The 16,786-nt window shown below is 40.9% G+C and overlaps 1 protein-coding gene across 6 annotated transcripts in view; it reads left to right on the forward strand.

Moving 5' to 3' along the window:
• MLC1 (modulator of VRAC current 1) overlaps positions 1-16,786 on the forward strand; it is a 39,123-nt gene that overhangs the window by 13,884 nt on the left and 8,453 nt on the right. For 4 of the 6 annotated variants that reach the window (XM_048836838.2, XM_048836837.2, XM_048836839.1 and 1 more), the window contains exons 5-11: positions 329-382; positions 465-566; positions 8,587-8,688; positions 12,466-12,537; positions 13,021-13,137; positions 14,142-14,198; positions 16,198-16,320. In XM_048836838.2, the coding sequence (XP_048692795.2) occupies positions 329-382; positions 465-566; positions 8,587-8,688; positions 12,466-12,537; positions 13,021-13,137; positions 14,142-14,198; positions 16,198-16,320 (627 nt within the window). The remainder of the gene's footprint in view (positions 1-328; positions 383-464; positions 567-8,586; positions 8,689-12,465; positions 12,538-13,020; positions 13,138-14,141; positions 14,199-16,197; positions 16,321-16,786) is intronic. The other 2 variants (XM_048836840.2, XM_048836841.2) reach the window with 2 other exon arrangements.

Consider the following 16,786-nt stretch of genomic DNA (forward strand, 5'->3'; position numbering starts at 1 on the left):
TGTAGTTCATTACTGCTCTGAATCCCTTGGAATATTAAAATACAACCCTTAATTGTTGAGTTTGAGACAAGCGTGGTAGCCTTTGCTTTGAATCTCCAAGCTTTTGTTTGCTTGTTTGACCCTTCATATTATTTTAATATATGTTTATGTTTTATTTCTCCTTTTTCTCCATATTATTCATTCACTTTTCAATTCAAAATGGATAAAGAAAAACTATTACAATATGTACCAGATCCTCTAAGAAACATGTATACTATTCTTATTAACATAAATTTATGCTGTTTTGTAAGCAATTCTATTAATCTTTTGTTTCATTTATTTTTTCTAGTGTATTCCTTCAGCAGTTGTGAGTTTTGCTATAGCAAGAAACAAAGTTAATGTGGTAAGTGCTTGTAGTTTAATTGATTATTAATCTTTTATTCTTTGGTTATCTGAAAAAAAATCTTTTTGCAATTGTTTTACAGATACCCAATTTCCAGATTCTATTTGTTTCTACATTTGCTGTAACAACAACGTGTTTAATTTGGTTTGGATGCAAACTTGTCCTTAATCCATCGGCAATAAATGTGAGTTATGAAAAAATTATCAGCCAACTCTGTATTTGTCTTTCTCATAGACTTAGAGAGTTTAAAGCCAGAAGGGTCCATCATGATCATCTAGTCCAGCGGTTCCCAAACTTTGGTTCGCGGCTTGTTCAGGGTAAGCCCCTGGCGGGCCGCGAGACGCTTTGTTTACCTGAGCATTTGCAAGTACGGCAGCTCCTAGTGGCTACGGTTTGCGTTCCCAGCCAATGGGAACTGTGGGAAACTGCGCCACCAGATTTTTCCAGGGGCTCAAATTGGCCAGGGCTTGATGGGCCGTGTGGCAATCTGCCACTGCCCCCACAGCGGTGTGAGGTTTGGGAAGGCCTAGCTTCCCCCAGCCTCCATTACATGCCGCCCATGTGTAGGATCTCTTTGGATCATTGCTTTTGTCTCTGTAGAAGGCTTCCCTATTCAGAGGAAAGGCTGGCTTGTTATAGAAGGTATAAAAATTATATGGGTGAAAGCTGTACAACTAACTTGGAAGAAAAAAACATATGCAAATCATTTTCCCAATTGTCTTCCTATATTGGTCCGTATACCCAGATTCTTGAATTAGACCCTCACACGTGCCTTCAAATTGATTAAATGGAAGTTTCTCTTGCTTTTGCCTTGAATAATGCTCTGAAAGAGCCACTGGAGAGAGTAAGATCAGAAGAGAAAGGAAAAGCTGACTTGGTGGACATCTTTAGATTAGCCAAGTGTTAATTTCTTTTTAATGATGCTGGAATATAAGAAGTGAGGAGAGGTTCCAAACCTTGTTATTTTAGTGGATTGCATCTTCAGGCTATGTCTGATCTTTTCCTTGTTCTTCTTTGACTGATATGTTTGTTCCTGACGTCACCTACAGAAAGCCTTTTATGACTAACATTTCTTTTGGAGTTCTTCACCGGTTAACTGACATCCAGTCAATGAAGTTGACAACAGTCAACCAAAGAAGAATTCATCCACATTAGAATTGTTCTTACATTCAGCAATCACCATTAAAAAGTCAACGTACAAAACAGCTAACATATAGTGGTATCGAATTCACACAATATTCCCTATACCTAGAAAAGAAAATACATATGGTATCTCAGATACCAATATGAGGTAATGTTGCTAAATTTTATTTATTTATTTTTAATGGTGACCACTGTATCTTACTTCTGTGGCCATCTGCTAGACATTTTAAAAGTATAACAGAAAGCCATCAATATATAAATAAATAAAATGGAAATGAATGTTCTGTCCTTGCCCGTTAGCACCCAGAAAGTGTATCTCTGAATGTGTTTAACATAGTATTGTAAATTGCTTTGAGATTTGTACAGAAAGAAAACTTTATAAAAGTTAGTTGTTATTTGTATTATATAAGGCTTTCCCCCAAAAACATTCCGACTATTGCTATCCCCAGTACAGTTACATCAGATTAGCAAGAGCAGAAACATTAATGTAGAAAAAATATTGGCAGTTCTTTAACTGTTCTGTCATCCGCACCATTAGATGGTGGCTAAAATCCATACTGAGGCACCTAAATAACTGGTCTGATTTTCAGAGGTACAGAGCTTTCAAGTTAATAGTAGCTCTGAATATTTACTTTAGAACTTTTGAAAATCAGATCACTTTAATATATGTGCCTAAATTTAGACACCTACATTTGAAAATTTTAACCTTTAGCCCTAGTTCCCTTTGAGTGATTGTGTACCTATACATTCCACTGCAAGTGTACGTATGCCCAGAACACTCTAGTCGGAGACTGTTGACAGCAGTACCACAAGGTGGTACATGCACCATTGTTCACTGAGCATAGGGTGTAAAAGGGCAATGTCCACAGACTGCCTCTCAGTTCCTTCTCACCCCGCATGGCAAGAGTTGCAGCTCCCTGTAGCTTTTGCTTAGGTTTGTCAGCTTTTGCGAAATTACTCCTTTATAATGTATACAGTTAATTTATTAGTAGTTTATAGTGTATTTAGTGTATTTATAGACTGGGGCCCTGGTGGATTTATTATGAAGGAATCCCCAGGCTTCAAGCAATGTGCCTCGTGCAGGGCCATTACCCTGTTAGGATGGACACAAAAAGCTGCTTGATCTGCCTTGATGAGGTCAGGTGCCTTTGAGGGACAAATACCCTATGTGTACCTCGTTCCCCACTGGAATGAAAAAAAAACAGAGAGATTTTCACCTCAAAGTGCATTTGATGAAGGAGTCTGTATGTCCTGTGTCAGAAACAGACCTTGACTAGTAGAGATCAGATTCTGCATTGACGAGGAATGCCCATCCAGCTCCAAATCATAAATCCTGGGATAACACCATTCCTTGTCCTCCATGCCATCCTCACTGAAGTGCTCCAGGCATTCCGACTCTGATAGACATTCAAAGTCCCAGTCCTTGCCTCACAAAAAGTCCTCAAGTAAGTCCTCTGGTGCAGAGTCAGAGCTTAAATACAAGAATAGGCCTTCCCCAGCGCTGTCTGATGCAGCAGTATTGACTCTGGCTTCCACAGGGCCATCAAGACTCGTGTAGGTGTCTTAATGTAAGTGTCTTAATCTTTACCATGTCTGTCTTTTCCGCATCCAACAAAGTGGGCACTGATAGCACTGTCACTGAGCACTTACCTTTGACTCCGCAGGCCTTTCTAGCGGCAGAGGACCTGCAGTGCAGTCCACTGTTGCAACACCCAGCACTGCCATTGGCATTGTCGGCATAATTCATGGCAGCATTGATGTCTTTGTCTCCTCACCCTTCCATGTTGGCACCGCTGGCTCTGCCAACACCATTGGAACTTCCAGCTCCTTCCTATTAATGAAGCCTTGCTTGAACCCTTTGGCAGATTCCAGTTTCCGTCCTACCAACATCAGCCCATCTGGCTACTCCATTGTTGTACCTGAAAGGCTGGGTTTTCCCAACCTCACAACATATTTCAGTAACACACACACATAGCAAAACTTCATAACTTAACATACAGTGATAGCACATACAATCCAACAGGATATTGATGTTCAACAGATCAAGACTTTTAAAATGATACCTCACAGGCTTACTTTATACAAAATGATAGTAGTGAATATGGAGGTTCCAGTGAGCTGCTATGAGGTGCAGAGTGCCACAGTGCAATCTTAATTATCTCCCTGTCACAGAAGTTAAGACTTCTACTGACTACCCATTACTCCTGAAGTCATCTGCCTTTCATTTAGTTCCATGGGGGTCCACCTGGCTCCCATAACTGCTGTTCACCCACCAGTTGATGGGTTTTCTATTTTCTCTCACCCTTTGGTTTCAAGATTTCTCAAGTGTCTAGTCAGTGTATGCCTGCTTGTGTCTGACCCTGTACCTTCATGGGACCTTAATCCTCTGGGACCTTCTGGTGACAACATCACTAACTTTATTGTCTATGAAGATGGCATTTCTGGAGGTAACCCCTTCTTCAAGGCGAGTTTCAGAACTTCAGGCTCTTCTAGCTGACCCTCCTTTCAGTCTTCCATGAAGACAAGGTTTCCCTTAGGCCACACCCACACCCTAAATTCATGTCAAATGTAGTGTCAACTTTCCACCTGAATTACACTATCCATCTGCCAGTGTTTTACGCAAAACCCCACTCTTCATAGGTGCTAACTTTTGGTTTTGCTGGTGGGTGCTTTTAAAGGGGTGCGTGTATTGGGGTGGGGGGACGACACTCTGCCAGTTTTGGGAGGAGGCTATTTTCAGTATATTTATACACTTCTTTCATATTCTAGTTATTGAATGTATCTATCATTGGTATCTTTACTATTTTAATAATGATTCAATTGTTATGAACTACTTAATTACATTATCATGAATTACAGTATATTAAAATCATTACAGTCACCTACAAGCTGTCTAACGTCCCAGTTTAAAGACATTATGTCTCCCTGTAGACTTCTGGATGAAACTGTCAGCAGTCTTATTTACATCTAGGTTCTTTGGTATTGTTTTGATGCACGTTAAAGACAGCTACATTATTCAGCTGTGTCTCTCTCATTGATGACTGGAGATAATTTTTAAGTCTTCTGAAGCTGGAGAATGAGTTCAAGATGATACAGACACAGTGAGAAGGATCCTCATGAATTTGCAGTACTCTGGAAATATAGTGCTTCCGGAGTACTGTAAATAATGTCAAGATCTCTTTCTTGATGGGTAATAGCTAATTTAGGCACCATCATTTTGTATGTATAGTTGGGATTATATTTTGCCATGTGCATTACTTTACATTTAACATTGTATTTCATCTGCCATTTTGTTGCCAAGTCACCCAGTTTTGTGAGATCCCTTTGTAACTCTTTGCAGTCTGTTTTGGACTTAACTATCTTGAATAATTTTGTATGGTCTGCAAACTTTGCCGCCTCACTGTTTACCCCTTTTTGCAGATCATTTATGAATATGTTGAACAGCACAGGTCCCAGACCAGTACAAGCCCCTCGTGGGACACCACTATTGACTTCTCTCCATTCTGAAAATGGACCATTTATTCCTAACCTTTTTGTTTCCTATCTTTTAACTGGAGAATGCTTTCAGGATCATCTAATGATCCTTCATCTAATTTAATGACAAGCCTTTTGTTATCTTAATTACCCTGCCTCTGTTTATAAACAAAGTCCCTGCCCCAGGGCAGAAGCTGTTAGCAGCACAGAACTCATCACATTCCACACTCAAGCTCTGGCTCCTGCGTGTTGAACACCCACTATTTTTTTTCTGTGGGTTCCTGAGCCCCGGAGCACCCATGGAGTCAGCACCTGTGCCACTCTTCCAAAGCCAAAGAAAGACTCCCCATCTTAGATATTTGCATAGCTTTGGCATTCTGTCTAGATCACACTATGTCCTTTAGAGCAATGTTTCTCAATGACCGGTCCATGGACTGGAGCCAGTCCCTGAGATCTCCCTGACACAGTTTAGGAAGGCAGCAAGCCAGTCCTTGTTATCAAAAAGGTTGAGAAACACTGCTTTAGAGAATCTCCCTGGCTCTTTGTAGTGTATGCCAAGAGAGTAAATGTCATCTAGTGTCAATTCAGCGTATTTTTGACTGCATTAAACTCTGCTATGATCTTCCTAAAGTCTCTCCTCCACCAAGCATTATGTCTAGCTCCACCAGGGCTTAGTCCACTTCATCAGCTTTCCTCAGCAACACTCTGATAATAGATATCTGCAGAGCAGCAACATGGTCATCTGTACACACCTTTTCCAGACATTTTGCCATCACTCAAGCCTCTCATGACAATGCCAACTTTGTCAAGTTGGTGCTACAGTCTCTGTGCAGATGATCCAAAGTCCCACCACCTGGAAGGGAACTGCTGATGAGTCACCCGCAGTGGAATATATATGTGCACAATCATTCAAAAGAGGGAAAAGGTCACTTGCTTTTACAGAAACGGTTGTTTTTCAAGATATGTTGTACACATATCCATTCCATGACGCTCCCATCGTTCCCACTACTTCAGACACTAGACACACAGCGGTGTGAAAAAATGGAGACAGAGGTGGGAGACAAGCCCCTTTTATGCCCTAGACTCGGTAAACAAGGAGAACAAAAGCACATGCACAATTTAGTTGTACTGCTGGCAAGTCTCTGACTCGAGTGTGTTGGGTTCACATACACCTGCAGTAGAATTTATACATGCACAAAACATTTAGAAGAACAAAAGTTACTGTACAAGTAAGTAACCATTTTTTTCAGGTTGCATGGTAATCTGCATTACCATACAATTATGTACGGCCAACTGTAGTGAGATTAAAGTATTTTGATCATAGTAATAATACTTAGCTCTTATATAGTGCTTTTCATCAGTATATCTCAAAGCACTTTACAAAGGAGGTATCATAATCCCCATTTTACGGAAGGGGAAACTGAGGCACAGAAAGGGGGAGTGAATTACCCAAGGTCAACCAACAGGCCAGTGGTAGAGCTCATAATTGAACCCACATCCCTCAGGCTAGTGCTCTATCCACTCAACCATACTGCCACCTCAGAGTCTTCGGTGCAGATTAAAACACAGTGTGTGTGTGTGTGTGTATGTGTGTGTGTGTATGGGGATGGGTGGGGGGAAATCTGGGTATAGGGTTAGAAATTTAGAAACATGTAAAAGTTAGAGAGAGGTAAATTTATAACCCAAACATAATTTCCTATTTGCCAAATTCTATAGTCTAGTACGACAATCACAGGACATCTCTGGCTGATTCTTCATAGTTTTCCAAGGCATCTGAAAACAGATAAATTGCATATTGATTCTGTGGCCCAGATCCTCAGCTGCAGGTGTGGAATTTTGTGCTTCTCTGATCCTGGACTGGCTGTGCACCAGGCTGATCCATGGTGCTATGATGGTTCTATCCTACTGGAGGATCTCCTTACACTGGAGTGATCCTCTCAAGGCCAGGTCTGCCACTTTTACGGCTGCTTTGCACTGGCTATGTAGTGCAAAGAGACTTCAGTACATGAGACAAGTAGTTTATTTTAGCCTCCCTACTTGCCCATTTCATAAATATTATAATATCTCTCTGATGATTCATTATATTGTTCATGGAAACTGCACAGGGAAATATTAGTCATTAGGTCTGACATGGGTTCGCTGCTAATAATTTGGAGGATATTGGACCCATAAAATATTAAATCTCTGTTTAATTCAAAGCACTTTATGACTTAAAGCAACACCATCTGTGGAGGGCCTTTGTTACATCGTCACAGATAACTTTTAAAAAATGTTGTAAATGTTAAAATAAATATGTGGGCCAATCCCAGGCTGTGCTGTGGCTGCTTTGTGATGCTTCCCCAGTGCAAAATAGCCCTGGAATCAGTGTAGCCAGCCATTTGTGGATCATCCCAGCAAAGGGGAATCTTCTGGTGACAAACGGCGTGTCTACACAGCAGCTAGACAGCCATGGCTGGCCCGTGCCAGCTGACTTGGGCTCGCAGTGTTCAGGCTGCGGGACTATTTCATTGCTGTGTAGACTTCTGGACTTGGGATGGAGCCTGGGGTCTAGCACCATGTGGGATTGGAGGATCCCAGAGCTCAGGTTCCAGCCTGAGCCTGGAAGTCTTCATACCAATGAAACAGCCCAGCAGCCTGAACTCCATGAGCCCAAGTCAGCTGGCATGGGCCAGCCACAAGTTTGTCTTTGCTGTGCAAACATATCCAAAGAGTGCCTATACCACCACATTCTTCCTCAGCTGTTACCTTAAGGAGAGAGGCCATGAAAAAGGGTATGTGACTGGGATCTCCCTGCATCCTGACGCTCTCTGCCTGCTATATCAGTCTTTTGGGACCATTGGCAGCTGATCCAAGTTAGAGACACCGTCAGGCAGCTCTGCTTTATGCTGGGATTTGTGTGGATAACTGGCCCAAGATCAGTCAAGTGCAAAGGTGGCTTTGTCACCTTTGTTACCTACCCCCTTTCTCCAAGTGGCACTGCATGCTCCTCAGCCACAGAGGAGGATCATGAGCAGTGAACTCATGTGGTTCCAAAATCCTTTCCTAAAGCATTAGAAGCTTTGAAACCCTCCCTAGCCAGATGTAGCATTAACAGAGGCAAGTGATAGTTTCGGTGAGGATTTCTTCTAATGTTTAGAAATATCTCTTTAACTTCTATTTTACAGTATGTTTTTTAATGTGCATAGGTAAATATGATTTTAAAATATGAAGTTGATACTGTAGTCAAATAGTATCTTTATTATTTTGTAGTTCTTTGTGCTGCCACTTTCCCTAGAAGCTAAATATGTCAAGGATCACAATATGCCTAGATCTAAACATGACACAGTGAGGAAGATCAATTTCAGTGCCCAAAAGAAGGCCTCTGAAATCTGCCTGTTCTGGTTTTCTTCAAGAAACATGATATGCAAGATATATGTCAGAGACAAGGTGTAACTTTAATGCATTTAGAAAGCAGAACTGACATGAAAGAACAATAGGAACTTATTAATCATGGATCAACAGTTTGCTAAATTTTTATAGACACAGTTATGTTTTTTAATGTTACTTATTTAATGCTTGATATGTTTGATATGGAATTCTGTTGGCAGATAAATTTCAACTTGATTCTGCTAATTCTGCTGGAAATCTTCATGGCAACTACTGTGATCATTTCAGCTAGGTCTAATGAAGACTGCTGTAGGAGGAAGAAAGTAGGTTTTCCCTTAAGAATTACAATTTGTTAATTTCATTTTTTTTGTTTTCTTCAGCCTGTCTGTTCTTTCTTTATGTTGACTAAGTACTAGTGACTTCATTTTTATATAATAATTTTATATTTCATTGTGAAATTGATTCAGAACAATAATTAAGAGAAATCAAGGTACAGGAGACCCTTGTTTGCAGAAACACCTTGTAAGAACAGCCACCGCTTAAAAGCAATATTTCCCCAGGGAACTCTTTCCCTACTGTGAATTGTCTACTAGGTAACAGCAACATAGCTGGCATATAAGAGCAACATTTGTGATGTTGCGATGTCACATCCAGGGGTGGAGATGGGGGGCAAATAGGGTGTTTCCCCCTCCGCACCAAACTACATCATTCCATTCCCCTCCTGACCCTTCAGTGCAGCTCCAGGGCACAGAGTCTCATTCACTTGCCCTGCCTGACAGAGCCTGAATGGAGAGCATGTGTAGGGGGAGATTGGAGAGAGGGTCTGGAAGAGAGGGATTTTTCAGGGGGGAAAGCTGGAGTCAGGGGAACAGCAGAGGCACAGCTGAAAGGTTTCCTTCTTCCATTCTCAGCATCTGGCTTACAGGCAGTGGCGGGGGGTTGCCATTTTGCAGTGGGGAATTTGGGGGAACCTCCCATGCACTGAGCTGTCCCCTCCATCTCGGTTGCCAGTGTGGGTGTGCTGTTTTGCAGTGAGGGTTCGGGGGACCTCCCTCCCCAGGCCACTGACCTGTCCCCTTCCCCCCTTCTGTCACCGCTCTCTGTGCTAGGAGCCACCTCCACACTCCATTGCAGGTTGTGCATGGTGCCCTCCCAGCCAGCCATCCCTCGCCAGAGTGGGGCATGAAGATGCCAGCAGAAGCATCCTCAGCCTTTTCCCGGCAGCTGGGTTCACTCAGCCATTTTGCAAACTGGGGGCTCCTATGCCAAACACAGGGTGCCCCGCCCATCCCCCCAAAACTTGCCTCCCCCAACATGGCTGCCACACCCCTTCTGAAACACTCTTAACTCTTCATATGCTTTTGGTCAGATGATACTCCCCGTAACAGCAACAGCTGCTTAGGAGCAACTGGAAAAGGGCACCAATATGTTGCTACTAATGAGCATCTACTGTAATATAATGATGCCCCAATTTTCTCCCATCTCCAAAGGGGCAGAGGGCCCTGTGCAAAGTGTGACTACTATAACTGTACTATGCACCATGGTCAGGATACCATGAGCTCATGCAGGGCATCCATATTCCTTGCTTTTTGTAGAGCATAACTCCATTGGGACACTTTGACAGTAGACAGGTAGGGTGGTTGAAGGACACCATAATTATGCAAATACTCTGAGCCATTCCCTGTCCTTCAGGCATGCATATGTGCAAAGCTTTGCTGCTCTTCTGAAGCTTGAGGAAGAGGGTAGATTCCTTCCCACATTGCCTGTGCAGAGTTCCCCAGTATTAACATGGGTAGCATGGGCTGAATGCAGGATTTGGGGCTGTGGATGGGATTTTCAAAACCACCTTAAGTGACTTAGAAAGTCAATTTCAGAGTAACAGCCGTGTTAGTCTGTATTTGCAAAAAGAAAAGGAGTACTTGTGGCACCTTAGAGACTAACCAATTTATTTGAGCATGAGCTTTCGTGAGCTACAGCTCACTTCATCAGATGCAGATGCATCTGATGAAGTGAGCTGTAGCTCACGAAAGCTCATGCTCAAATAAATTGGTTAGTCTCTAAGGTGCCACAAGTACTCCTTTTCTTTTTAGAAAGTCAATGACACTTGTGCTCCTAAGTCACACAGGCACTTTTCAATATCCCACCTTATATGATTTCTGCAACAGCACATGCTTCTTCCCAGAATGAAGCAAACACCCACAGATGCTTCCTATACCATGAACTGCTGGGGGTGAGGTGCTGCCATAAGAGATAGCTATCTCACACAGGTAAAATCCTTATCTGGGGAGATCTGACAAGTTTATGGCCCCTTTGCAACACTGTAGTAGTGCAAATGGGCTGCACTGTGGGAAACTGGCCCTGTATCTATGCCATTTTGTAATCCAGTGGTAATGCTGTTTGCTATGCAAAGCCCCAGAGGGAAAATGAGTGGAAATTAATGTTTTCCATTACTTAACAGAAACTGTATAAGGGCTGGATTCTTTCACCTTTTGGAACTACTTTGTGTAGGAAGGTTCTGTACTACATGAGAAAGAGTGGCTTAATCTGGCCCTAACCTGATATGGAGAGGGGCTCATGTTTTCTGAGTGGATTCCGTTACAATTTAGTGCCTTTATTAGTAATGATGGAAATATATGAGCTTCAAGATGAAAATACAAAGTAGGGGAAAATACAAAATATTTATGATTCAGTGAAGGATATAGAAAATTTCTCCCTGTGAGAAAAAATGCTTTGTATCCACATATAAAACTTATATAGTATTGACAATAGTATTGACAATGCTTACATTGGACTAGTTTGTGCTTTTTGTGTCGCCTGAGATGGTGTTGAAAAAAATTGTGATTCAGAGAGCTATGATTCCTTCCCTGCTCCCCACTTGCTCCCAGGGGGAGGAAATTTGCTGCTGACCCTTACTTCCCTTTTGACCATCTGCTGTGGCCAGTGTGTTAGGGGGTGGAACCAATGCTCTACTCATTCCCTGGGAACAGGGCATGCAACACCTACTCTTCCCCACAACCTTATAGTCAAGTTGCAGGTAGACTTCACAAGTGATTGGGGGGATATGTCTGTCTGTGTTGGATCATAGTAAAGAACTTCTGTATTAAAATCACAAATGAGTTTGATTCCCCAGAGTTTAAATTCCAGGGTATTACTAATTAAGAGGTCTCTTGGTTTTTGGTACTGTTTCTCTCCCTCTATGTGTGAAACTTGCAAGCTGCTAATTGTGTTAGTACATTCTAAGACAGAGTCTGTTCTCAAAGCAATTCACAGAGAGACAGACTCAAAGCAACACTCTAACAACAGAAACAGCACCCAGAGACTCCCCTCCCTTTTGTTGTATTAACAATTGTGATTAAAATAGAGATAGAGGATGTATGTGGATGGATGCTTGGTGTGGATAATAACTGAATGATCAGGGAGGTGCCAGCCTAAGAATCCAGTGTCCATCCATTGAAGAAGGCGTCAAGTGGAAATAACCAGAGGACCCCCGGAGGGCAGACTGGAATCCACCCAACAGCCTCAAGAATGGGAGAACCAAAGAACAAGATAACATCTAGCAGCACGGAGCCGTCAGGAATGTGCTATCTGCTGATTGATTCAGCAACAGCATGATGAAGCAATTTTCATAGACTGGCATAGGAAGAAATTCCTATAAAAATAGACTCTAAAAAGTGAGAACTTTGGGATCTGATTCTGCAAACCAACTTCCAGGAGCATCAGATGAGCATCTGACAAGCCCCTGCTCCCTCCTCATGTCCAGGCCACCTGGCCAGTGGCTTGGCATGAGCAATTCTAAGGCTGGTAACTATGATAACAACCTTGCAGAACCTGTGTGTATGTGTGTGTGTTTGTATGAATGAATGTGTGAATAAATATGAGATTGAATGGAATGTTATAGCTGTAACTAACTGCTTACTATGATTCTTTCTGTATTCACAATAAATGTGGTATTTTGCCTTTTTCCCTTTAATAAGATCCTGCTGGTTTTTAATTTATTGGTATAACAACTGCCCCTTATACTGTGTCGAGTCAAGACACAACCTGGCCCTTATTAAACTGCATACTTTTTTCAGATCATGTTGTTTCTTTTTTACTTTTAGAGTACCGTGTATGACAGTACCAGCGTTTTGAACTATGTCAGCTTTCCTACTCGAATTCTGAAATCCTGTTCAGTAAGAAAAGCTTTGTTTTCTTGAGATATATGAATTTATTCTCTCATCTTTTCACATACTGAACTCCTTTAAAGCCTGTGAGAGTTCTGTGTGTAATAGCTTCAGGAACAGGCTTGTTATAATGTGTCAACATGAACATGAGTTATGCGTTGATTTTACAAGATAAATTCCAACTGTCCTAAACAGGAAGGAAAAGTCTACTTAATGATTAAATAAGAAATAATTGCAGATATGACAATTTATTTTTTATTGGAAACACTGAATAAAATTGTAAACATGTAGAAAGGGGCCAGTCCTACTCCCATTTTAACTAATGGAAGTTTTGCCATAGTCTTTCATGCGTGTAGGATTGGCCTCAGACATTTCTCATGTCATAAATGTATCCATTAACGTCTATGAGTCATCCTAACTACACAACTGAAATGACTGTAAAAACTTAGTTCAATTCATTGCTAATTATTTTAGTGCTTTAATTTTTTTCAGGTAATTGAAGTGATTATTGGAATTTCTGCAGTATTTGGTGGAATAATTGCTTTGAATATGGATGTGTTAGTCTCAGGTCCATACCTTTCAGTAACATTCTTTTGGATCTTAGTGGCTGTAAGTACTACACTATTAAATGTAGCTTTTTATACATTGTCTCTCTAAGCTTGATATTTATTTGGCTCTCAAATTAATTTTCAGTCACTGCCTTACAAAAAATTAATGCTTTTTAATGATAGTGCTAGATTGTCTAACATGCCTGCCTTTTGATTTACAACACTGTATTAGGATGTAAGTGCCTTACTTAGGTAAAATTCCCATTGAAATCAGTAATAAAATAAGGCTATTAAAGGGGTTATTCTTTACTAAACAGGTCCATGTTTTTAAAATACCGTCATTCAGTCTGCACAATTAAGATCTGGGTTGAATTTCACTTTAGTGGAATCCTTAGGATGCCAAGGTCAGCCTATCATCTTGATTAAGTGGCTGTCCTAATTACATACTTGAACCTCCAGTGATTGGTGGTGGACATTCACCTCAGTGTGAAACCCTTCATGATGATAGCAACATAATGAGAGCTGCAGACAGGAGAAGAAAATTCATAAGGGGGTGACCGTGCATGCCTCAATACCACTGAGGGGACAGGTAGTGGAGAAGCCACTGGGTCCATGCTTACGTGAATCCGGTGGTTGGCAATCTCTTCAGCACAAAATGGAGAGAGACACCAGCCCCTGGGTGAATTCACCCAGAATCCTTTAGCGTGCTAAATTCAAGTTCAGTAGAATGTTAGCACATGGAAGACCTACTGACTTAGGCTACATGGGTAATAGTGTCATCTTGATATGTATAGATTTAGTAGTACAGAACACTCCATTAATGGCAATAAAGTTTTTGAGGTAATTTTTCTCCCCATTAAATTAGTACCATAAATATTGCTTATACAGTGTTATACAAAAATTTAACTTTATAACAAGTAAGTTCACATTTTTGGAGCAAATTGAGGACCCGATTTTCAGCTAGTGTAAATCAATGTAGCTCCACTGCAGCCAATGAAGCTATGCCAATTTATCAGCCAAGGAGCTGGGTCTTAATGTTTTCTAATGTCTTGGAGTTCTTTTCAGTGCTTTCCAAGTGCCATTGCAAGTCATGTAGCTGCTGAATATCCAAGTAAATGTTTGGTAAGTATATGTGTAATGTTCAGATATTGTGTTATAATGGAATATTATGAATAAAGTCCTTTGGTGATAATCATACAACTAATATATGTTCACTGTAAAGTTACCATCAAAAGTTATATACTAAATATAACAAAATAGATGTCGGGGTCCTTGGAATACTCAATTAATACTGTTAGAAAGGAGACCAATGGAGTGCTTGGCTCTGTACTTATAAAGTTAATTGTACTAAAAGAGAGTTCAGTTGGCTTTCCTCCTGTGATATACCATTAGTGCATTAACCAAAATAGATTTTTAATTGATTAAAATGTACAAAGTATTTATTTGTACTGGATATTTCAGGGGAAGTTGTGGACATTACTACAAGGATGGTAAGGAGAGTCAGCAGGGGCACAAAATGGGTCTGCCTCACCAAACAGCTAGTAGTCCTAATTCTGTTCTCAGTTAGACACATGCAGCCACACTGAAGACAGTAGTGATCTATGGTGGTAATTGAAACAGAATTTGACCCTACAGAATTATCTTTGAATGAAAATCAGCCTGTTATTGTCATCAGGAACCTTACCTGAAACTACCAGAATCTGTTGGTTTAGTTATTTAGCATGTACAGATCACCTAATGTTTGGCTGTAATTCTTATTGTTTCATGTAAATGAAAAAAATAATAGTGTCCCTTCCATGCTAGCCCTCCTAATCCATTTTTGCTTCCTCTGCCTGTACTTGAAAGACATAGTCAAAACAAAACAAAACAATACTGTTGTACCAATAAAATAAAAACCAGCAGGATCTTATTAAAGGGAAAAAGGCAAAATACCACATTTACTGTGAATACAGAAAGAATCATAGTAAGCAGTTAGTTATAGTTATAACATTCCATTCAATCTCAAATTTATTCACACATTCATTCATACAAACACACACACACACACACAGGTTCTGCAAGGTTGTTATCATAGTTACCAGCCTTAGAGTTGCTCATGCGAAGCCACTGGCCAGGTGGCCTGGACATGAGGAGGGAGCAGGGCCTTGTCAGATGCTCATCTGATGCTCCTGGAAGTTGGTTTGCAGAATCAGACCCCAAAGTTCTCACTTTTTAGAGTCTATTTTTATAGGAATTTCTTCCTATGCCAGTCTATGGGAATTGCTTCATCATGCTGTTGCTGAATCAATCAGCAGATAGCACATTCCTGACGGCTCCAAGATGTTATCTTGTTCTTTGGTTCTCCCATTCTTGAGGCTGTTGGGTGGATTCCAGTCTGCCCTCCGGGGGGGTCCTCTGGTTATTTCCACTTGACGCCTTCTTCAGCCGATGGACACTGGATTCTTAGGCTGGCACCTCCCTGATCATTCAGTTATTATCCACACCAAGCATCCATCCACATACATCCTCTATCTCTATTTTAATCACAATTGTTAATACAACAAAAGGGTGGGGAGTCTCTGGGTGCTGTTTCTGTTGTTAGAGTATTGCTTTGAGTCTCTCTCTCTGTGAATTGCTTTGAGAATAGACTCTGTCTTAGAATGTACTAACACAATTAGCAGCTTGCAAGTTTCACACATAGAGGGAGAGAAACAGTACCAAAAACCAAGAGACCTCTTAATTAGTAATACCCTGGAATTTAAACTCTGGGAAATCAAACTCATTTGTGATTTTAACACAGAACTTCTTTAATATGATCCAACAATACAACAACCCTCTTGAACTTTGAATGGAAATGAGTTTAAATGTACTACAAAGCAATAGAGTTCTTAGCTAGTAGCCTTTAGCCTCCATAGTGAATATTCATTTATTTGAATTCCTGCTTCTGTACATACTTAGAAGAGAGATCTGAATATGGATGGCTTGCAGATTGTGCCCTTTCTGTATATTTTTATCACACACTCCCATTAAATTTGCTGCAGGAAGAAGTGGAATCAAGAACCAATGTTATTTGCTCTTATTTTTATTTATTTAACACAAGTTTAACATCTTAATTTAAAATGTAATATCTTGTTTTAACTAGGTTGAGGTCCTGATTGCCATAAGCAGTGTCACTTCTCCATTGTTGTTCACTGCTTCTGGATACTTATCCTTCAGTATCATGCGAGTTATTGACATCTTTAAAAATTATCCACCAGCAGTTAAAGTATGTATTTTACTCGTTTGAAAAATTAGCATCCACCAATTAGCAATTCAGAGGGAGTAAATAAAGAGTATTATGAGTTATGTATCATAAGGATATAGATAGCTGTATTATGGAGAATGACTAAAATGTTTTGGAAATTACTCTAAAAGCCTATATAACATTTGTGACAAAGTTCCTCCTCTACCTTGGTGGGTCCTGCACTTATTGGCAGATTTTGCTCACCTCAGAGATTCACAGTAGCCCTCAGTTTGGCCACTTGCTCAAATCTGCTGTTCACTCAGATAACCTCATCACTGGCCAGCATGGGGAAAAGGAAGGAGAACAATCCCCACAGTCTCTGCTGGTCCACCTAGTGGGTCGGGCAACAGGCCAGGGACCTTCCCCTCTGGTGGGACCCACAGTCCAAGTCAACTCCTCCTGTATCCAATAGGGAGTTGGGGGGATGGGGTGAACCCGGGCCTGCCCT

The sequence above is a fragment of the Caretta caretta genome, chromosome 1 (genome assembly GCF_965140235.1).
Source record: "Caretta caretta isolate rCarCar2 chromosome 1, rCarCar1.hap1, whole genome shotgun sequence".
Classification (NCBI taxonomy): domain Eukaryota; kingdom Metazoa; phylum Chordata; order Testudines; family Cheloniidae; genus Caretta; species Caretta caretta.